At 44.0% G+C, this 24,534-nt stretch overlaps 1 protein-coding gene across 5 annotated transcripts in view; it reads left to right on the forward strand.

The window, feature by feature from the left end:
* The first annotated feature begins 279 nt into the window (after window positions 1-279).
* Window positions 280-24,534, forward strand: part of LOC142768583 (uncharacterized) — a 34,131-nt gene continuing 9,876 nt past the window's right edge. The window contains exons 1-8 of one of the 5 annotated variants that reach the window (XM_075870580.1): window positions 280-458; window positions 819-839; window positions 3,467-3,585; window positions 5,534-5,623; window positions 12,866-12,955; window positions 20,142-20,243; window positions 21,181-21,234; window positions 22,851-22,895. In XM_075870580.1, coding sequence (XP_075726695.1) covers window positions 3,480-3,585; window positions 5,534-5,623; window positions 12,866-12,955; window positions 20,142-20,243; window positions 21,181-21,234; window positions 22,851-22,895 — 487 coding nt within the window. In that variant the 5' untranslated portion in view covers window positions 280-458; window positions 819-839; window positions 3,467-3,479. Of the gene's footprint in view, window positions 459-608; window positions 840-1,708; window positions 1,993-3,466; window positions 3,586-5,533; window positions 5,624-12,865; window positions 12,956-20,141; window positions 20,244-21,180; window positions 21,235-22,850; window positions 22,896-24,534 lie in introns of those variants that run through there. The other 4 variants (XM_075870579.1, XM_075870578.1, XM_075870581.1 and 1 more) reach the window with 4 other exon arrangements.

The following is a 24,534-nucleotide window of genomic DNA, read 5'->3' on the forward strand; positions in this document are numbered from 1 at the left end:
GGAGGCTGTGGCAAACCATGTTAGGTATAAAACTATTTCGTAGCGTGGCAGGGACTGTAAATATTTCGACTGAGTCAGAAAAGAATGCCGATTTGTTTCTTGCGGGAGTACAATAGAGCACTCAAGATACACTGCTTTTCCATCATTGATTATTGGAAAACTACTAGACTGCGTTGTGGTACGTCAATTTATCAATACATCTTATAGTGATAGTTGATAACTCTATACCCATCAAATACTAATTTTGTAACACCATCATACTCTTGGTTGGCCCTTGTACGGAGTATCACTTCAGTTCTGCTACACAGTAAAGAAAACATGAAGCAATATTAGGAACAGAAAGCATAAAACAGCTGTGAAACCTCTAGGGGGAGAGCACCATTACATAAAAACTACTGTTACATACCATGCCGTTAAGACATAGCGCTAAGACATCAAGACATCACCCGATTGCGGAGGTAAGAGAATGACTGATTATTGCATAAATTTTACGTAACAAAAGCCGGTTTAATTTTATGCATGAGCACAAAAAATGCAATGACGTTCAATAATTTCTTGGCTGACAATCAAATAATGGTTTGTACCCCTTAACAAGCCATACAGTTTTTATTGAGGCATCAGTATATTCTGCCAAGTGAAGCAATGATCTTCTTGACACCTGTGTTTCCTGTTTATTCATGATACAGCGGATGCAAAAGACAGCACTTCTTTGACAAGGCTGCGAATTTTGATGCTAAGCCATGCTGCAGCTTGCAGTTTTCTTCTCTGCCTAAAAAAAAGTGTCAGGCTGTACCAGCGATATTTTCTATTTGTTTCAGCGTCGTTTCGTACGTCCCGTGGTAAGGGCTCTTTTACCTGCTGCGCACGATTGCCATTCGTAAGTAAGCAGGACAGTTCACTTTGCATATCGCCGAAAGAAAATCACTCACAAAAAAGTCCCACAAACTCCATTACGTTCAGTGCCCCTCCACGGAAGCGTCAGCTCCTAGGGCTATAGTATATAGTACTAATTTGTGTGCCAACGTGTGACTTCTGTTCCAGGTAAGCGAATTTGCCGTCGTGGCAGCACCGGGGTCGTGTTTGCAGAAAACAAGGCTTGGAGTACCCGATGTGTTCTCTGTTTTCCAGATCAGTGAGAATATTAAAGACACGATCACGTTGTAGCAGCATCTGTTGTAGTCATATTTTGTAGCAGTCAGCATCAGCCACATGCGGGATGACGGAGTGACCATAAATTCATTTTTACAGGTTTAATTCTTGTTATAATGTTGAACTGTCTTGTGTTAACACATTGGTATTCAAAGTGTCAGTGAATAGTTGGAGAAATATGAGACTCCCCTCGCCTTGGTCGAGAGTATAATACATTACCAAATGCATCAATCAGTCCTCACAATCACTATAACTGGTCAAGTGAGCCGGCGCAAGAACCAACAGGCCACCATATCACGTGACTCACGTAGAAAATACTTTGTATTAGACTGGAAATTATAGTCTATTGAAGTTTGTCGATAATATTCGTATTGTTTGAGGGTCCCACCTTGCAGTATGTTAAAGCCGGTTCTATATATGATAAGTGATTTGTAAAACATGCACTCATACGTTTACCACATCTGTCAAGTGTAATAAAAAAGCGCGTTTTTATATAGACCAAAAAGATTGTTGTACTTAAAGACATATTGTCATGTGTGAACGACAAAAAGAGGCCTCGGTATATGTCAAATTTGTCGAGAACAAGCGCTGACTGACAACTCAAATTTTTTAGAAATCAGACATATTGTCACGACGCAGAAATAGCAGTAGTCTGATTAAGGATAGCTCACTGTAGATATATTCAAGGCACTCACACAGAAAACTGGGCAAGAACTTCGTGTTCCTTTCTTTCTGTGAGAGCTCACCCCTGCAGATTGAATGCGGCATTAACATCCCTGTATAGGGGGAACGCATAACTACATGGAACAACTGTGATCCCAACAGCCTGCTAGCTCACATGACGTACGTATTCAAAAACCCCAATCACGTATGTTGAACTGATGTTCACAAAAGTTCTAAAACTTTTTTGAAAGCCAGTTGAATGCAATAAGTGCAAAAACAGCGATTCAGATCAATGGATAGCTCGGCGACAAGGGCAGTCGTATATGGTCGTATATCTGACTTTTAATACACGCAGCATAGTTCCGCTATTTCGTGAAAAATTATATTTTGCTCGAGATTAGCCTTCGTTATAACGTGTCAAGTTTTTTCAAGACTGTAAACTGTGGCAGTCTTGCGGCTGTGCACGGAATGGCTGCAATTATGTATTGCTGTAAATATATACGACGAACAGGCCAACATTAACGGCGTGGAAAGTGTGATTGATAAAGCGTGGAATGCACATGAGCTTATGGATCATTGCATGCGACTGTGCAAAAAAAGAATAAAAATAAAATCAAAGCGGCTTTGGTTCTGGACCACCTAAGTGAATGCAAGTGAGAGAGTGTGATAATTTTTCATGGAAGTGCACCAAGAGCAGCACCCCCTAACTCATGGCATTGTGACACAAATTACCGCAACATGTTTGTAATGTTGTCGCACTAAGACTGTTTGGGCAGTAGAGCCTTTTTCATCGAAGAGTAATCGCATATAGAATACCTTGCCCCTTAATAGAGGTCTAAAATAAAGACACTTTGAAGACAAGAGTGTTGTGCTCAGGCTCTCATTCCAGCAATACGTCAGCTCCTGAAAGTTGTCTTTCAATCTTTAACGAGTTCGTAAATAGCAGGTTTGCTCTTGCAATTGTCATCGTTTCCGTGAGGAACTAAGAAGTGAAGTAGGTTCAAGAAAACACATACGGAACAACGGCTTCAGACTTACCAGGTTGATAACTTTTTATGCAGAAGTGTGGAGTACTACTAGAGGTCGGGTATTTCAAGAATGCGCATAAACTTGTTAAAAGATGAAGAACGCGAGAAATAGGGAGAAAGATAAAATATAGACAGGTAGCTAGGCAAAATGAAATCTTAAGAAATATTGAGAAGAAACACAGAACGAAAAGGAAAAGAGAACGAGAAAGGCAGAGAAGAAAAAATAACACAGAGAATGAAGCAGTGCTTCCCTGCTATGAACTTTTTTCAGACCTGTCCCGGTATAGTGCACAGTTGCTTTACTTTTGATTTGTCCAAAATGCGAAAGGAATGAATGTTCAATAGGAAATAAGTGACACTTCCATATCCATTATTAGGTTAAGCAAACTCAGCCTCTACTATTCTAGGAATGCTTGGTCATAACACAATACATTGCTCACACAGCATTACTTGAAAAACTAAGGGTTCAATTTACAAACTGACTAGGCAAAACGGGCAATGTTCTCGGCATGCAAACCAAAAGACATTAAGAGAATTTTTAGCAATAGAAATAAACGTTGCTGCAGCAGTAATGCGAAGCCTATATGTCGGAGAGCTGTAGTGCAATCATGTTTCCGTGTTTTCAGGTACCGAGTTGATATGCTCATCTCTCGCGCTAGCACTGGATGTTTCTTGAGCTTACTGTACCTTTTGTACGCATTAGCTCAAGGGCCATCATGTGCGTATGCAGCAACCGCCAAACCGGGTAAGTCGATGCTTGTCCTCACGTTTGCATCTAATCATGCTTTGAAGAAGAACACGAATGCAAAATAAAATTACTGCCTACGATTTTGCAGTAAACGACATGGGCTGCCTTTTACGACCATTCAGGAAATGACATTAGATCAGACACAATGAAGCTAAAATATTATTTTATTTTGTCTATGGCAGGCACTCAAAACATAGTGCTGAACAACACATGAGGTGCGACTTTTGCTAACAATATATGGCGTCATGAAAAATGTCGCATGTTTAATTCAATGATAACACAGCCAACTTTAGGTGTGGCAATAATGGAGCGGTAAAAAATGACTTTATTTGGTCCCGCTAAGGCATGGAGTCATTTCTGAAGAAGTGAGCCTGGTACTTTGGTCTGAACATTATCACCGTACGCCAACAAAACAATGACCTTTGCGCGTGTATTATTATATTTGTATTACAAATTTTTCGCCTTAAACGGGTAACAGGTGTTTACTAAAAACCATCACAGCTTATTAGTGAAAAAAATTGTACATATACGTACTTAGATATAGTCCAAACAGTATGCACCTATCCTGAAAACGTTCTTTCAACCCATCATCTTTCATAATACAGTACACTGTAGGCAAAGCTTGATTCGTAATGGTGAGCGAATACGCATTTTTTTTGTCTAGAAGCACACAGTTCGCAAATAACTTCATCAGCAATGTAATTCACTTCTCCGCCTCGCCATTTGCATCCAGCCAGAATTTCGGTCAACGTCGATGTTAGGGCAGGCGTATATATTTCGTACAAGTAGAGGTTTGTTACAGCAGTACACATTCGCCTACGACCATCGCAGGCACGTTTAACGATCTCGAGGTACGTCGAAAATTCTAGTTACATATTGTCACGGGGTCGTAACGTCGACAAAAAAGCAGACAGTACGTTGAACATTAAACTGTTTATTGGGGCGGACCTGTGCCCGGTAAATGGAAAGTCGGATCACAGTAGCAAACTTGCGCTGATAGCCACGATCGCAGCGTCGGCCGTCGATAAAAACTGACAAGCGGCGAAGCACGTCGACATTTATACACTTGTCATCAAATGCTCTTGCGCTATCGCTAGTGTCGACGTAGGTTGCAGAATAATCTCAAATGTTCCCGAAGTAAGCGCGATCTGAACAAAACAGTCTACTACAGCCTCGAAGCTTTTTGCACATCAAAGGCGTGGTTTGCGCTGAATGCAGTGTAATGGGGTGTTAAGGAAACTTGAGAAAAGGAACATGGCATTGTAATGGTAGCCATTATCTGGGTAAACTTTGCTTTCCAGAGCTTGCTGTCTTTTGCGGTGCGTTCGTCCATACCACAGGAGTAAGGCCCTGATCCTAGACTGGAATGTGTGTACTAAACTAACGGGATAAGCTGCACTTCTGTCAGTGGCACTAAGGCAGACAGTTTATGCATCGATGAGCCTTCATTCATTTGTTACTTGCTTATTTTTATTCCTCGCAAATTCACTTTACATTCTAAATGAAGCGGTACATTGATTAGAGGCACTTCGCAGTAAAGATAACCACAAAATTACACAAAATTAATCCTTTAGTCATGAAATTACCCGCCCATAAAGAAGCTTTACATCAATTAGAGTAAGTCAACATGTAAAACATGAACTATATTATCGTAAAATATTTATTTACCTACTTATTAAACGCCATCTTCTCACGTGAGTTTTTAGAATGTTTCTCTCAATAAAAACGAACAATCAACGCAACGCACGTCTGATTAGTGGCGCGAAAAATGGCGCAAGAGACGTGGCAATGCATTGAAAGAGGCCTCTTAAAAAGGGCAAAACCTATTCCATTGCAAAAATACCATAAAATGTACGTTTTTGCTCTTGTGAAACATCCTAAAGCAAGTGTTTCCGATAAAAATAATATTCAAGTTTGGGAAAGTTTATACATCAGTCCAATTCAGGACAAGATCCTCTATACTACTTTCCTGGAAGAACGGGAGGGGCAAGACTACCCAGAAGACATCCAACGCTTCCTACAATACGCGAAGGGGGTATGTATTTTATTATTTTTAATCTTTTCGCCTTGACCCAGAAGTGCAGCCTTTACAGTGGTTGGTTGTAAAATACACAACGAAAGAAGTTCCATAGTGATTCGACAAAACGCAAAGCTTTATTGAGTATACTGGTGGTAGCAAGCCTTATAAGCATTTATTGGCATAAATTTTATCTGTATGCCTTGCACAATACTTCCACAGAAGTGTTGTATAGTAATGTATTTCTTTGCTCAGTATTTCTGAATTCTATAACACTGTCCTGCCAGGCAACAAGTGGCCGCTGAACATCATACTTGCCACCACGTCAGATCTTGAGCTTGCGAATTTATATAGCTGTCATCACTTTGCCTTGATGCTAAATTTGTGCATTTACAAATATACTCACATTGTTTTTCATATGGTGTGCAAATCTCCGAGCGTCACATAATACTTTATCTTGTATCCTTGCATTTTGTGCATCCGATGTCTATACAGAAAGAATACCTAACACGCTAACATCTTGCAGTATACTTACGGCAGTATACTTACGCGTTAGTTATATAAAAGAACTACAAGAAGCAGAACTCTTACGGTGGCTTTTTGCTGTAGTCCTAAAGCAGGAAATTCAAACCACCGTGAACATGCTGTATCTGTTCTCTTCTTTCGGTCTTGCATTGCTGCAAGAAAAGGCACTGAGATTTTCCCAGTACAAAATGGCAATAAAATTGATAGGAGCGAGAACACCTAAGCATATAGAGAGTGAAAAAACTATAAGAGAACGCAAGAAGAAATACAGGCAAATGAAGAGGGTTATCGAAACAGAAAAAAAAACAATACCTTCGAAAATATTTCCCGCCGAGGTGGGTTACGAACCTTCATGCCTACAGTTTGAGGGGTAGGTTCATAAACAATCGCCTATCTTCATCTGTATCACCAAATCATTGTAATGATCATTATCGTATGTCATGAGGGCTGGGGTGCTTTCGCTCGTGCATTTGGATTGAAAATATAACCTGGTTACTGCCGTACCAGACGTGTACTCATTAGTGGTGTAGTGTGCTTTGGTTTCAACGCCCTTTTGCTCTACCCGTCAACACTGGAGCTCCGGTCTGGTTGATGGTTGCGCCCTCAAGCAACAGCGATGGCAGAACCCAACGCATCCACTGCTGCAACCACTTCATCTCCGCCACTCAAGCTTCACAACACTGTGAGTACCTGTCACTGAGACCCTCCGGTATTTTCCGTCCTTCGCGGCGAAGACGTCGAAGAATAGCTGGACAGTTATGATCGAACCACCATTTTTGTTATTTGGGACGAGGCGCACAAACTGCGCTACGTTCCTTCTTACCTCGATGGCGTTGCTAAAACCTGGTACTACAACCACTAGAGCGGCTTCTCCAATTGATTGGCCTTCATGGGACATCTGCGTCAGATATTTGGCTTGTCTGCAGGATGCGCTACGGTAGCAAAACAGAAGCTTGCGACCCGCATCCAGGGTTGCAAGCTTCGTCCTACATTGAAGACGTCCTACATTGATATACGTCCTACATTGAAGATGATCTGGCTCTCTGTCGCCGAGCACAAAATGACATGATGGAGGCCGATCGCATCCGACACCTACTGAAATGTAACAATGCTGTGGCCTGCGATGCTCGTGTTATCCAGAATCCAACTTCCGTCCAGAACGTCATCACCACATGCCAGCGCCTGGACGTGCTTCGTTCCATACGCCTTCCACACGCCTCCTGCGACGCTCGCTTTACGAGACAGCATTGATTGCGAGCCCTTATTCACACAAATGTCAGAGAGGAATTCCAGAGAGCAACCCAACCATTGCTTTTGTCCGCAATCCTCCTCCCGACATGCGTGAGATAATCAAGGATAAACTGGCATCAATGACAAGTGCCGCACGTGCCCCGTCTCCTGTGCCTTTTCGTGCGCCTTCGTTTGAAAAAGTTGCATCACGGCCCCTGCACCAGTCTCAAGCGTGCGTGCGCACGTCTGATGCGTTCATTTGGCTGCGATGGCAATGGAATCGCTAAGGCCACCCCACTAATCTAGATGGTGTCCTTTGCACCCCATCTGCTTTCACAGTGGCATAAGGAGTCATATATCCCGCTTCTGGCGCCACCGTCAGCAGGATGAACGACGTGCTTATTCATCTTACGAAAGAGACTTTTTGCTAAAACTCGATGCCTATGATCCCGTGCCGTACCCGTCTATCTCTCGTCGGTCGCCCATTTCTTCCACGGCCTTAAGGCGGGCCTCATTTTTCTCGTTCGTCTCACCACCACTCTCATTCATCGTTTCGGCGTACGTCATCACCCTAGTGTCCCGTACCAATCTTTCTGGACTCGGAAAACTAGGAGGTGCAGTTTTTGGAGATGAAACTGCTCTTTGTCGAAATGTTGCAACTCCTTTGTCTCGTCCAGCTAATTTAGTGCCTGTTTGTGTCAAGTTGACGCCCTTATAGAGACTTGAGCCACCGTTTCGGTAATTGATCGTATATTGCAGTTTCGCCTGCGGAAAGTGCAAACCACGTATGCTGGTCCCATGTTATTCGGCGCTAATGACAGTCTGATTTGCCCGACCCGATTGTTTACTGCTCGTGTTCTCATCGATAGAATCTGTAATCACATACAGTTGGCTGTGCAGCCTTTGTATGCTCATCAAGTAATCTTAGGCTGGGACTTCTTGTCAGCTGCGTCTGCTGCAATTTCATGCGGTCGGCCCCTCATTTGTATTACGGACACTGAGATTTCTTCTGCGGCCGACCTTTCGTCGCCCAACCTTGTCACAGCTGCGGATTTTCTCCTGCCTCCCGTACAAGAACGTGTTTTTACGACCAAGGCACGAGACATTCCAGATGGTGATGCTGTGGTTGTTCCTTGCCAGCGCTGCATTTATCGAGGGATCACCGTTGAATCTTATTTAGTAGAGTTTTCACGTGGTTATGCAAACATCGCCACCTGCAACACTACGCCAGAACCACTACTTCTGCCAGAAGGGACCACAGTCGCCAGCATTACCAAAGAAGCACCAGTTTGCGTCGTCACCAGTTCATCTGCTTCATTATTCCTAAAGTGTATGGTAGCGGATGATTCATCTTTTGGTCTCAAAGCCACTTTTTGTAAACATCTCGACCCAACACAAAGTGATGCATCGCTAGCGTTAATAATGAAGCACAAAATTTGCTTTGACGTTTGTTACGGAGATCTGGGTCAAACAACAGTGGGCGCTCATCGTGTTGACACCGACAGATCGCATGTCATTCAGTGCCTCCCTTCCAGTGTGTCGACTTCTGAACGCAATCCTATAGAAGAACAACTCAATGACATGCTCGCGCGCAACGTTATCAGGCATCCGGCAAGCGCATGTTCTCCTGTCGTACTAGTCAAGAAAAAAGGATGGCGCGGTAGGGTTTTGTATTTATTACAGAGCACTTAAGAAAATTACTCCTAAGGACTTCTACCCAATGCCTCGCATTGCCGACGTTCTTAATTATTTACAAGGTGCCGAGTACTGTTGAAGTCTTCGCTTGTGCTCTGGTCATTGGCAGATTCTGATGCATGAGTTCGATAAAGAGAAGACTGTGTTTGCTATGCCAAATTGGCTCTTCCAATTCAATGTGATGCCTTTTGGCCTATGCAACGCCCTACCCACATTAAAACGAATGATAGACACGATACTGCGTGGATTAAAGTGGGAGACCTGCCTTTCCTACCTGAACAACAGTGTCATCGTTTTGTGCAGCTTCTCCCAGCACCTGGAACGGCTAGATGAAGCTCTCACGTGTTTAGCTAAGGCCGGTATTAAGCTCAACCCTAAGAGGTGTCGTTTTGCCAGTCACAGCATCAAGGTATTAGGTCACTTAATCAGTAAACATAGCATTGAGCCCGATCGCGACAATATTGTCACGGTATCGCACTTTCCTATACCAACCGCACCAAAAGACCTCAGCAGCTGCTTTGGCTTGGGACTGACCATCATGCTCTGTGTTGGTTATCGTCTCTCAAAAATTTGTTGGGACGCGTTGGCCGCTGGGTGCTACGATTGCAAGAGTATGACTACAACGTGACATATAGGTTGGGTCGACAACACCAGAACACAAAGCTTTGTCACGTTGTCCACTCTCGCAAAGCGCCAAAGTGTCACTTTCCATCTATTCGTCACCACCCACCAAAATGACCAAGCAGACAGCTGCTGGTTCAAAAATTTAGTTGCCTCGGCAGGCCTTCTTTTGTCCATAGATCTCGCCTCGCTCCAACATGCCCATACCTACAGACGCACAATCATCGACCGGCTCACTGGCTTATCGCGTGCCGGAGCCCGAAAATTGCCCGTTTGAAGCTTTAAGATGAACCATTTTGCTGCCAAATTTACCATTCTCTTGGTAACCAATAGGTTCCCGTCATTTTTCGCTCACTCCGGAAGTTTTACAAGCGTTTCATGACGATGCGACAGCTGGCCACTTAAGGTTTCAGAACACTTACGACCGCCTCAAGACTTGCTGCTTTTAGCCTGGCCTCTGCACTACCGTCGCCAAGTACGTCGCTTCTTACGCCTCGTTCCAGCACCAAAAATATACCACGACTGATCCCGTGGGACCATTGCAACCACTGTCATGCCCGTCTACTACCTTTGAATATGTAGGCTTATACTTATATGGACCCCTTCCACTCACGCAATGCGGTCACCGCTGAATTGTTACTGCCATGGACCACCTTACGCGCTACGCGGAGATCGCTGCTATACCGTCTGGTGCTACCTCTGAAGTCGCCGATTTTTTCCCTTCGCGGCATCAATTTACGACATGGCGCACTGCGTGAGCTCCTTAGTGATCATGCCAAGACGTTTTTTTGCATATCCATGCTGAAGTCCTCAAGGCTTCTAAGAAAATCCACAAGACCACATCAGCATATCATTAAAAAAATTATGGTCTGATTGCGTGCTTTCACCGAACTTTTTCCGTCATGACCTCTATGTACGTTCGACCGGGTCACCAAACCTGCGACACTATACTTCCTTACGTGACATTCGCATATAATAGACAGTTATAGTACACCGGGGTTACCGGGATACCGGGCGTACCATGGTGCCGGAATCGAAGTGCCCATGCGCAGATACGTACGTTACCCGTACCGCTTATCGTACGCATGGTATTTTTCAGATTTAGGGCTACCGTGGTAGCGTAAGTACACGTAGTGTGCGTAAACATGGCGGCGCTCTGAGATGCCTGCTTTGAAGTAAGTTTGGCTTAGTTGTTGAAATATTCAGCTTGTTCGCAGCAAACAAATGTTCAAAGTGGCTTCGGTAGCCTTCAGTTAGCTTCGATGACCCAGTATTGAGGATAAGTTGGCGTAATTTTTGAGATAGCTGCCTAATTCAAACGCATTTAGGTCTAAATACAAGATCAGTGTAAACAAATTAGCAACATTAGTTTTTTGCGTTTGGTGCATGGTTATTATTTATTTGCTTTTATTATTAGTAAAATAAACTTATAACAATGCTTGGCCTGGAAGCATAGGCAAACATTCTCGTTTTCTTTTCCTTTTCATTTTCTTTAACTTATTAGTCATCTCATAGGTGGCGCCACCATCTTAGCTTAGGCACGTAAACCACGTAAACGTTATCCCGCTAAACTATAAGATGCTGTCCACATCGAACGTTTGCTGCACGGTAACGTTATTCCTTTAAGCTCCGCTATAACGTTAACCGTAAACTATAACTGTCTAATGTTGCCATACAGCCTACGGTGAATGTATGGTTCTCGAGTATAGCCGTGCACTGACTTTTGTTTTGGACACCACGTTTAGTCCACATCTTCCGTTCCATCTTCATCTCTTCCGGGAGAGTTCGCCGCTCACGTCACCCGCTTCCGTGAAATCCCCCGCGCTAACACTGCTACCATTCAGGACAAGACAAAATTTGACACTGATGCAAAGCGCCGAGTTGTTCTGTTCCACCCAGGCGACGAGGTCCTTTTGTGGACACCTGTTTGTGCACCTGGGCTTTGCGAAAAATTCCTTCACCGATATCTCGGTCCATACACTGTCCTTGAACGAACATCTGAAGTCAACTATCGCGTTGTTCCTGTCAACGCGGCTCCTGATTGCCATCGCCACCAAACCGACATCGTCCACGTCTCTCGACTAAAACCATATATTCGGCATCCCAAACTTTTCTGACTTGGTGCTTTCTTTCGCGAAGGGTGGAAAATAGTGTGAGCGCTCACTGTGTACTTCATCTTTATCTGTATAACCAAATCTTTGTAGTGATCATCATCGTAAGTCACGCGGGCTTGGCTGCTTCGGCTGGTGCATCTGGATTGAAAAGATAACCTAGTTACTGCCGTACTGGACGTGGTCTTATAATGTACGTAAAGTTGACAAAAATGAGCGATGCAGAGGAGTGCAATTATGAGTGGAGCGTGAAAAGCATAGCATGAAATTATGGGAAAGATACACGGCTATAAAAAGATAGGAAGCAGAAAGAAATAATCAAATGGAGTAAACGAAAGATGTAGCAAGATAGTGAGAGAGAGATGAAAGGACAGAGAACGCGATGCCTATATAAAAAAAGAGCGAAGAAACGAAGAAGGCGAAAAAATGAGCCAGCAAATGAAAGCAATATACTGACAGAGAAAAACTTCAGATAAAGGGAAACAGGGAAAACCGCCCAGATCCACAAGTGATTTATGCTTGAAGTAAATAATTCAAAAAATTGAAAAAAAATTTTCACCTACTGTTTATTGTGTAAGAGACCAAGAGATTAGAGTACTCTAAAGACGCTTCGACCTATTTCTAGAGCCTCTAGATTTTTTTTATTTGGTGCAACTAGATCCAGAATACAAATGATGAGAATATGTCACTTGTTTTTTTTTTATTTTTCTATGCTGCTGGCTCACTTGGTTTTTCTGGAAAAGATTTGCTGTGGTGCGCGATAACCCATGCTCCTTGTTATCCGCTTGGACATGTTTCGGTTAGACGTGCAGAGAGTAGCATTAGCGGTGTGGCCATGTAGGTCTTAATGTCGCTTTCTGTATCTTTTTTAAAGCGTATGGAAATTAGTTCGTGAAGCTAGACTGTACTTTTCCGGCTTTGTTTGAAGTGATTATTCTGGTACTTTTCCACCACTGTATGTAGCATGAAACATAACTTAGCACCGACACAAGCGTGCGAATCATTAGCGTTTATTTTGCCTGAATGTCAAGTGGTGATGGTCATGCTAATTATATATCACCGTCTGACTCCACTATAGGAGGTGATCCCCTATACCACTTCCCGGGACGTTCTGTAGGCGCACCACAATGGAGAAGACGTATGACTCTTCCTGTAGTACCTGAAGAAAGTGTGTAGTTTTCAGATATTGTGGATTTCTTTATGAATATAAAGAGCAGACGTAGAAGGATCTCTACTTCAAAATATTTTTTATATACACTGCGCACTGACAGGAAGCACGCGCAATACTGAATGGTAATGGCGTATTGAAGTTTTGGATTTCCAGCATTCGCACGTACTTAGGACAGATGTCAAATTTTTTATCCAATGTACAGTACACCGCAAGCTTGCTGCCGCTCAACTTTTACCAATTTTCAGCAGCTGCTACTTCATGAAACATTGGCCCCATGTCTGCATGTTACACTGCAAACGTTGTCGAAAGACGATAGTCTAGCGTCTGAAGAGAGTGAACAAACTTTTTATGGTATGTTCTGAGCAGGATAATCGATAAATAGTATTCTATAGACGCTGTGTTAGAGTGCCTCGAGCGTGCACCGGAGGTGAACGAGCGCATCAAGTCACGTCACACGTCAGACATGAGCGCCATCTGACAGCTATGTTGGAAACCAAAGCACGCAAGCTGCTTGCGCCCCCGTCTCGGGAGTGCTAAGGTGTAGAACGCAAGGTGACGGGTAGGTGCCTCCACTGTGTCTTCTTAGCAAAGCGTTGGAAACACTTGCCTTTCGTGCAAGCGTTGGATGGTCAGTGCAGCGTGATAAACGCTATGGTCCATAGAACTGCTTGTGTATGCCTCGTGTAGTAAAATATATACACATAAATTATTGGCGTGTTGTTATGGTGCCTCAGATATACGCAATAATTGCTTTTTAATTGATAATCAGACAAGTATGAACGCAGAACCTTGAGCAATATTGGTTGGCGTGGCGGATGGGATCTGCCGTAAGGGATCTCGGCTGGTCACTCCGGTGCCTTTTAGGATGCCGTTAAGGGTGGAGAAACAGACAGACCAGGTTTGAATATTAATAGTTGTACCTCAGCCAATTGGTACAATCAAAATTAGGACAGAACTGATGGGGTGTTCACTTCAAAGGCAACCACGCACATAAGTAGAAACCAACTTAAAAATCTGCGAGAAGCTAGGCTATCACAAACTCATCTATGTCTTCAGCCTTGCACAAGTTGCGTAGGCTCAGCCAATTATTCTATATGCAAAAAAGCTGCGACTTATCGTTCATCAAATGAAACGCTTGACAGTCGCACCTGCACCATCACAGTCTCTAGTTGATTTCGAGCTTTTTGTATCCGAGTTCGCGCGCCCATCACTTTGATTAACAGACGCTCGTGGTGAACCCACCATATCTGCTCATGTGGAGTAGCAGTACTCACGTCGAGCGGCACGATTAATCTACCAGCTTTATCGCGCACAGTATGCTCACTCGCACGCAGAAGTAAAAGTGATATCATCACGTGGCTACAATTTCACAACTCTCACGGTTTATTCAATCACAGCCGCATTGCCGACAAGATGCGAGCGCCAATGATGACCACCTGTCCTTATAGTTAGTTATCTGCAATACTTGATAGAAACGAAATGAGCAGCACAAGAGTGCTTCGTGTGTGCCCTTGCTGCATTCGAAAGTGGAAATTTTCATGCTGCAGGTGGAATGACAGAACCTGTGCTAAAAACGAGATACGCCCGCGAACAAGCCTGTGAGAGGTGCCTGTTCAGTTGGCAAAAAGACAGCACGACAATAACGCCTACGCCGCTGCACTGCTGAAATGTCGAGCGAGGGGCAAAGGTGACGTGCTCGCACGCGGTGTTTATTTGATAACCACTGCTAATGCCCCACACACGTTTCCAACGTTACGCGCGTTCATGCAACCATTTTTGTCAACGCTCCTATCAGGCGCTCCGCCCTATCTTCATGCCACGGCCATCGAAAATGAGCTTGGAGCAAACGCGGCCGCCCGAAAAGCTCGCGCCTTCCTGCATAGCACCCCAGAAAAAGCTATGAATTTTCTGTTTTTTGCTTATATAGTGACAATTGAACGTTGTTGTACTAATGCATAACTTTGTTGAATAATTGATAACAGGAACTGTTTTCTCGCCATTTGCACCTACCGTACTTGTATCAGCAATGTCTTCGAACAGCAAAGATTGTGTGCCAAAATGTTCGGTGAAGCTGGGCATGTAAATAACTTTGGTTCTTTATTTTATTGGCTACTTCGGTGTAATAGAGGCATTCATGGTTTTGTCTAGATGTGCAAACCAGTAACAACTGCACTTATACAGCCCTACGTAGAAGGCACACCTTAAATGTGCATGTCATCAGAGTTTAGTTCTGGGGCAGAGAGACAATGTGGAATTCTTCTTGCAGATGAAACTGGTGGAATGGTAATAAGCAGAACATATAAGTTCATGTCAGCATGCAGAACGTAGCGTCATCATCATCTCCACTCATCATCATCATCATTTACTAGCCACCACGCCAAGCCTCTTGCACAGCTGATTCCTTAGCTTTAGATGCGCGAGCAATGAAACCGGCTCACGCGCCCGGTGTTTTGGACGCTGGCAGCCACCACTAAGCTTTATAAATAAAGTGGCGAGTTTAGCACAACCCCGTCTGTCGCTCTCACGATGTTGTCTCACCTATCCCTCTTTCGCTACACTGATGATGTGAAAGCTTTTGTAAGGACCATTACTGAGTAACGGACAGTGCTTGTGGAATTTGAAAAAGCAGAAATATATGCTGTAACGCCTGATTTAGGGAACTCGTTGAGATTCTTAAAATCATAACATACCTAAACGTATTATTTCAACTTAGCAACCACCCTGGGGCAGGCACACCGTATCAATGAACTTCGCTCTCTTTACAATTACCTTTTGTCATAGCATACTGAGAACCAAAGAACACTCAGTGAAACGTGCCTACCTCGCCCCCACTTGAGGTGAAAATGGCAGCTCTTGCAAGAAAAAAATTCTGTCTAGTACATTAACGTCGCTCCATGCGCTCTTAGCTATAGCCACAACCCTCACGTGAAACTCTCCGCTTGTTATAGCTGGGAACTTCCGTGGTGTCTTCACACCTGTCATTTGGTTACCCCCAGGCAACGGTAAAATGCACTAACCTCACAAAAGCAATAAACAACCTGTCCCTCACACTCATAACAGATCACCAATTTTCTACGGGACTTGGCACATCGGTACAACGAGACACTACGCCGGACTTGGTATTTACCCATTACGTCACAGGCCACATCTAGACTAATACGCAAGAGAACCTGGGCAGCGATCACTTCGTCATACGCACCGAACTACCCAACGAATCATCCCCACCCCGTACATTGACACTAACAGACTGAGCTGCTTTCCGCACCCTCCGCAAAATCAATACAAATTATTACAGCACATTTACTCGACTACTCACCACAATTCAGGAAGACATAGCCAAAACAACGAAAACCGTACAAAAAGAACTATAGGTCCCGAGAATGGACCCATACCTCACACATTTCCTCGAGGCAAAAGCGTCAATACTCGCGCGCTGCAAAACACAACGACTGAAAAAACGCTTCAAAAAACGCGTATCGTTAGTAAACGAAGACACCGTCATATATTGCACGAAACTAAGACCACTTCAGTGGCATTAACTCTGCTCGGCGCCCAACGGCTATTTGCGAACTGGGAGTAAATAAAAACTTTTAAAATACATGCTTGATGACCGCCAAACAAAAGACAACTAGAGCCGCGCCATAGACCATCTCCTACGTTCGCACAAAAAGACGGGAGGAACAAAATCTTCCTTTCTTGAAAAAATCGCCAAACGACACCTCCACCTAAAGAGTGCACAACCCAATGACTACCCGCAAGTGGAATGCGAAACAATACAGAAACTCCACGACTCTTTCACGAAGTCTGAAATCTGGGAAGCAATACTGAACTTGAATAGTCGATCGGCCCCTGTCCTGACAACGTAACCAACCACCTGTTGCGAAATTTAGACGACCAAGCCACCACATTACTCACAAAAGACTTTATCCACATGTGAAAACCTACCAGGTACCTGAAAAATGGCGCAAGGCCACGGTGATGCTTCTCTGAAAGACAGGTAAAGCCCTAAATTTCGACTATCTACGCCTTATCTCCCTAACCTCATGTATAGGAAAAGCAGCTGAACATGCCATCCTACATCGTGTATCATTTACATAGAGGAAAACGGACTCTTTGCATTTAACACAGTCCGCTTCCGCCTGCACTTATTAACTTAAGACGTCATGCTATTACTAAAGAAAGATATCTTCGACTGAAGAACGAGAAATGACTGTGGAATCCTCGCCTTAGACCTCACTAAAACATTTGACAGCGTCTGCCACCGCTTTATACTGGAATATATTGCCAGCCTCGGTCTTAGTAAAAGATTCCAGACATACATTCGTTTTTTTTTACTAGACCGTAAGCCCAAAATTCGAATATCGCAACTCACACCCGACACTTAAACAATAGATTCCAACGGGATACCACAAAGGGCAGTCAGTTGTCCACTCCTTTTTAAAGTAGTGAAGAAGGGACTGTCTGAAAAACTCCGTGACATCCCTAGCATATACCATGCTATATACGCAGATGTCATCACAATCTGGTGCCCGGGAGGCTCCATGATGGAGTTAGAGCATGTTCTTCCAACCGCTCTGCGTACCACAGAAGCCTACCTCAAAAACACCAGACTGAGACTGTTGCCCACGAAATCATAATTGCTCCTATATCGGCCATCTCGTCAAGGCGTTCATTATCTAACGCCCTTATGTGACTTACCCACAGCGCTACATGCTGAAAACGGGCTAAGAATACTCCACGTGAACTGCATACACATTTTCGGCCTTGCACTCGAGGCCACTGGCTTCTATGCAAGAACATACACATCGAAGCAAAAACAGAAAACATGCTCTAACTCGTTCAGTGAGTGTCGAGTCGCAAACAAGGCATTGGAAAGGGCAACCTTTTGCGCATATACCACGCATTCTTGATGAGCCACATCATTTACGTCACTTCTGCCCACAGCTGGACGAAAGTGGACAAAATAAAACTAAACACACTCACGCGCACATGCATTAAACAAGTCCTTGGTTTACGTTAAAACACGGGTACTTCCTGTCTTGACCAACTAGGCAGGCACAACATTGATGAAGTGATCGAAGCCAAGACCTCGGCCGAAGTGTTCCGCCTCTCCTCTTCCAAGGCAGGCCACCGACTTCAAAGCGAGGCTGGCATGTTCCACATCCCTACCTTGAACGCACAGTAACCCTACCCAGAGCTGTCTGCTCTACCTACATCGTAACGCCATTTCCGCGAAATGTTCACCTAAAACACAACAAAGGCAGACGCCTAGCTTGCGTTCGCGTTATCCGAAACTATACCGGTGCAAAAAGCAAGGCAGGCCGCCGACTTCTAAGCGAGGCTGGCATGTACCCACATCCCTACCTTGAACGCATAGTAACCTTCTCCAGGGCTGTCCGTGCTACCTACATGGTAACTGCCATTTCCACAAAATGTTCACCCACAATACAACAAAGGTAGACGCCTCGCTCGCGTTCGCGTGATCCTAAACCGTACCGCTGCGAATCGCAGTACAATAACTCCTCTACCTTCGCACTAGTGGTAGTAGATGGCGACGGAGCCCTGCGCTCAGCCGCTTCGGTTAGCCTAGCAAAAAATGCCTAGTCGAGCAGGTTGCTATAGTTTTAGCGATTGCCAACCCCTCACACACTCATGTCTTCACAGACTCTCGCGCCGCCGTTTGGGCTTACGAAAGCGGTAACATCGCCCGAGAAGCTGCAAAATTCTATAAACACGCTAATGCATGGGCTTGCGCTACCTCTATTGGTTTCCTGGTCACATGGTCAGGGACATCCACCCTCTGCAACCCAGTCTTATTAAGATGGCTCATTATCGAGGTCGAGAACTGACCCGCCACGACGACCAATCAGCCACCGAAGAGCTGGGCCCAGACTTATAGTTTAAACCCTTCACTCACCCTTCACGAAATTACCTCCAACTACCGAAACGACAGAGACCAATACTCTTTAACACATGCATTACTCAAACGCGAGCAAGAGTTAGCTTTTCGCAAGCTACTAACGATAGCGTACCCATCTTGGGGCCGACTCAGTCGTTACAACTCAGACATGGATTCACAATGCCCAGACTGCTCAGGCGTGTACTGTGCGCTTGAGCACATGCTCTGGCAATGTCCAGCGTTACCTCGAGGACAGATCACGAGTAAGTCAGGCTGGGAGGAGGCACTTAGAAGCCCAATCTCAGAAACCAACAAAAGGCAGTCCAGAGGACCCAAGAACTGGCGGAACACCACCATGTTCCTGCGCCGACTCGGGCTTCACCTACAGTGGCGGCTACTGGGATGTCCCTCGTGGACATCCTTGTGGCTTAAGCGCTCCGGGACTATTTATTAAAGTTCTTGAATGACTGACTGCCTAAACCTGTATGGGGGCTAACAGAATAAAATGTTGACTCAAAACAATTTTTTTTCACTACCAGTACGGCAACGTCTTCCGATGTATGTTTTTATGGAAATTGGCGCAGACCCCCTTGCGGAATGCGAAGAACTCGTAGTGTTTTAAAAGATGACTATAGATTCCATTATATAAGACAAGGTCACTCGTAGAATCGTCATAAAAGAGCTGCTATTGCTTAAGTGATTCCTGATAAATAAAGAATGACCTTAGAGGCGTTCGGACCACGTTACTTTGGTGATGTGTTGTGGTATTTCTTTATTAGCGCAATTTTTAATCTTTCTCAGTTTTCATACATTAAACAGCTATATAGCCAGCTATGACTCTTGATGATTTGAGAGAGTGTGTGTTAACGTTTCCACATAGCAGTTGATACTCATTCACCTAACAATCCTTACAAACGATCACTGCAGCTCAATCTACTCTAAAAAACACGCCTTCAATAATAACTTTTTTCGGCGCACCTCAGGAAAGAATTGTAAAAAAAGAACCTATGACTGATTCACTCAATGAACACCGTGTTGCTAACTCATGAAAATAGTAAAAGATAACTCCAAAGTTCTGGGAGCGATGACGACGCTCGCATGTTAATGCATAAACATCAGTGAATAAACTGCGGAAACCTACGTACACATATATAAATAATAAAATACCCCTGCTTGAGGAAACAAGGTATTGGTAGGCTGTTCTGTTCTGTGAAGTAGGAACATTTGTTATCTACATTTTAAAGGTAATAAATCTCTATAAGCTAATTTTCTTTCTGTCGACAGTAACTAGTGAATCGGCACGACCAGCTGGGAGGGAGCAGCTACTAGATCACCCAGATCTTCGCGGAAGTGGTCCTCCGCCTGTCACTCAGTTCCTTCATCAAGGTATGGATGTGATTTGTTCCACAGGTTTATATTCTACATCTGAATAATAGCCAACTGTATGTAGACCCTGAACCTAATTCCTACAGGGTAAAATATCCGCAACACAGTAAGCGCAATGTTGTATTATTCAAACGCATTTGTCTTCGTGCGTTCGTCCTTTCTTGCACAGCTTTTTGCTGATGAGACTGCCAGCTGTACTTTATCACAAGCTCTTTTTTGCGCTCACGCTAACAGAGGTTTGGCAGTTGCTAGTACATGATATTCACCATAGCTCTGTCTGTACGGTACAGAGCAATGACATGTCATTGAAGACTGCAGGTCATGCGGTCATTCTGGCGCAAAATGCCTTAAAACCGAGGATTCCCAAGCGTCAAGCACTCCACCTGACCTCTGGTGGGCGTTCACTTTTCACTCAGCTTTTTTTTTCTGTCTTCGCATAACCACGCCTCATCCTCTAATATTCGGCAGCACTAAAACACCTGTACCACGCAGCGTGCTTTTGCAAAGCTTCTGCGCCAACTTCTGAGCAAAGACCTTGATGTTGTCGACAGAACTACGCCATCAGGACCACGTATTGGTGCAAACCTTTTACACCCTGCATTTTTCTGACCGAAATATTTATTTTCACCTCTCCAGGTCATAAATTCAGCAGTGCTTTGTGAAAGAAGCTATTTTGAAGGCAGGACCAGAATACAAAAATAGTCGCTTGATTATGCTTTTGAAAATGAAGCAATACTATTTCGTTCCCCAGGGTTCTGCAACATTAGATAACCCAATGATGCCAAGAAAAGTCCCGCTCAGATAAGCTTTTGTGTCCAGGCCAAGCTTCCCAAGCTTCCATGCTTCTGTGATAGTTTCTTACTTGATTTACGACGCTATTTAAGTTGCGTATGCTACTTTTCATTGGTGTCTCAACGCATGAATCCTCACGTTTCAGGAAGCCCTCCACGAAATCAAGGTCTTGTACACCTTGGACCACCCCAACGTGGCAGTACGTATAGTGCTTACATACGACACCCCTCAGAGGCAATAATTAAATTGATTGTTCTACTAGTAGATACATGATTTATGGATCCATATTTGAAAACAAATGTGGCACAATTCACAGCGGCTCGGTCAGCATGAATAATGCAGTGTTTTTTCAGGCGTTCGTTAGGCACCCAGCCTCATCAGTCTGCCGGAAGCTTGCATTGCTTTCGAATCCAACTGCAATCTCATACTGTGAAACAAAACAAAATTAAGTCAAAAATCAATGTTTGGTCTAATTTATCCAAAGCCTTCCAGACAACCAGTTTGTCCTCGCAAAACATATATAGCATGAACACTGTATATTCCCATCTAAATGTTTTTTTTTCAGGAAATATGAATGGTAAATAAACGTGTATACACATATTTATATGTCATCATTCGCCATGTATGCAATCGCAATCTCATTCTCGATAGATATAAAAACGATATAATAATGAGCGCTTCACATTTTCACTTTACATTAATTCGTCTAATCAAATGGGTATGATCCTCAATATCGCATTTTAACCACCTAAACAATTGTTTCACCAGAAAACTGTTAGACTGGAGGTCTGCCGCGGTCCTTACTTACCTTTCATGGCCATGTGTTATGGCCTAGCAGTGCCAAAGATAGAAAACGTTATATTAACCGCCGAGAAAGTGCGAAAGAGAAAACAACATACGCAAAAATAAATGCAGAGGAACATAGAGACTAGAAAAGATAGACAGAAATGCGAATATAGACATAAAACATGAAGACATAGTAAGACAGACGCGGAAAGACACAGACTTAAACAAAAAAAAGAGAAGCTCATCCAAGTATTGTACAATAACGGCATGATCAGGAAAAAAAACAGGTGAGAGTTTTAAAGCGCAGCTAAGTGAAGGCCAGGTATATGACCACTGGCTCTTATGTGACCCAGCATTGCGCGATAGAGTGGGAAATGGGCATTTTTTTTCCGCGTCTGATTGGGTCGAAAGCAGGCAGGAACAAATACTACAATTTCCTTCACGTGAACTAGTCATTCGAAATCCTTCCAAGGATGTTTTTTTACTTTCTGTCCCACAAAAAGAAAAGCTTGGTTTCAGGCAGATATGTTAAGCTCCTACCGGACAGCAGCTGTAGAATACACCGAAGACTTATTACACCATGATTCAGAGTAAAACCCTTGACGTGGGTAGTGACTAAGGAACTCCGCTGCTGACCCGCAGGTGACAGCATCGAATACCGGGGCGGCGGCTGCCTTTTCGGTGGACGCGAGAATTCTGTAGGCTAAAATTTGGGTGCCATAAACAACCCCAGGTGGTCGAAATCTCTAGAACCCTCCACCTCAGAGTCTCGCATTATAATATAGTGGTTTTAGGACGTTAAATCTAACTTATATATATCAGTCAATGCCGAGTAAAAACAAAGTTTTCTTTTATAAGAATGCGCAAGAGCTGGTGCAGTGTTCCCTATCTTTGCGCAATCTTTCAAGCGCCTATGTTCAGGTCTAACTGCTTTTAAGTAGTAACATGAAGTTATGACGTGTTATCGACAGGGTTACTACTTTGTTTCATTGATATACCGTGCCTGAAGGATATTTCTTTTTTTTGCAGGGCCTTTTCTTCTTCGAGAATACCAGTTTTTGTACGGCAGGCTGGGTGAGCATCCTCCATTAACCTGATCTTAAAAATTGTCAGCTGCGGCAACCGGGAATATTGAAATTGAAGTTATACTTCATCAAGAAGCAGCGCAGTCTTCGAAATTCACAAATTTCAGCCGAAGTATCGTACGTACAAATATGGCGCCGGAAAATGCGCGACTGTTTTCAGCAGAAACTGAGCTATTGAGTAGCGAAGCACATGTCTGAGGTTATGCTGCCCTCATGCCGAAAGCTATCAGCTAGGTGGGTGCGTCACCCACAGTGAATAAAGAAAAGTAAATAGGAAGAAAATGGAAAAAAAGAAAGGAAGGAAAGACGAAAAAAGAAGTAAAAAAGATATAAAAAATCATAGCATATATAGAAACTGAGTGATTACCAGTGCGGTGAAGCGTCTTTCAGTCCATCCGCACTTCAGTCCGTCCGTTCTTTCTTGCTGCCGTCCATACATTCATCCGTCCATATGTCCGTTTGCTTGTTAGCCTGTCTGTCTGTTCATCCGCCCACCCGTCAATCTAGTGAGCACAATCTGTCATCTTTTTATCACCATCCGCCATCTGTCATCTTTTTATCACGTATCCAATATATAAAAGTGCCATCATTCAACGGACATTCCAAGGACTAAACGAGTGGTGGCTACCTACTACTACATGGAAGACAACTACATCTGCTAACACTATTACTACATACTTCGTGGACGTACGGCCCACGGCATAAAGAGTTTCACCCCTATTACATGGTAGAGACAGGAACGTCATGCAGAGCTTGCTTCCATTTTACCGATAGGGTAACTGCACTTTACGTTGTAGGAGCGAATCGAGAGTGAGGATTGTGTGGTGCCTGCTGTAACGGCTACATTACATAGAGAAATGGTCGGCTAACCCCGGTATAGCCAAACCGTAAGCTAGACACACACAAAAGGTTGAGCAACACAGAAATATCATTTGTAATTGTAACGAGCAACATACATGTATTCTGCAAAACAATGTAAAGCAACTACATGCACAAACGATTTATACCAGTTGGCGACTTCAACCTATAAATGATGGACTTCAAGGCCTGGCCTTATAGTAGAAGTGCTGGATCAATTCACGTCACTTTCGATCTGTCAGTCCATGTAATAAAGGGTGATGATTGTTTAAATTAAGGCATAGTAAAAACGGACGTGTGTCAAAAAGACGTTTAACAATTGACCAATAGCAATCATTTCTGCGAGGGCACAATACGAAATATCAGCAAGCATGAACCCATTATGCTTGTCGGTGATGTACACTTGGACTTGAAGACGTGAGAACCAAACGTTCTTGTCAACACCTCATGTAACTTTATGTACTTTCCCCGCAGGCGCATCTGGTGTTTTTCCTTGCCTGCGTTTTTCCCCGCGGGCGTTTGGTGTGTAGCGACACTATGAACCCGGCCAGTGAGGTGTTTCGGCCTCTCCCACGCCTAGCCGTGCGTGGCTGAGTCGTGTCCTGAGAAAAGGGGATCCTTGGGGTGGAGCGGACGCCGGGTGACTGGACCTTTAAGGCCCCCCGGCTGGTGCAACACACCCCTCTGGCTCCGGCTTCTTGTAGACGACCCCTCTGGGCTGACCCAGCCAGAAGAAATCGGCAGTCGTCTTTTCCTGTCTCTCTCTCCCT

Source organism: Rhipicephalus microplus, chromosome 8 (assembly GCF_043290135.1).
Source record: "Rhipicephalus microplus isolate Deutch F79 chromosome 8, USDA_Rmic, whole genome shotgun sequence".
Classification (NCBI taxonomy): Eukaryota; Metazoa; Arthropoda; class Arachnida; order Ixodida; family Ixodidae; genus Rhipicephalus; species Rhipicephalus microplus.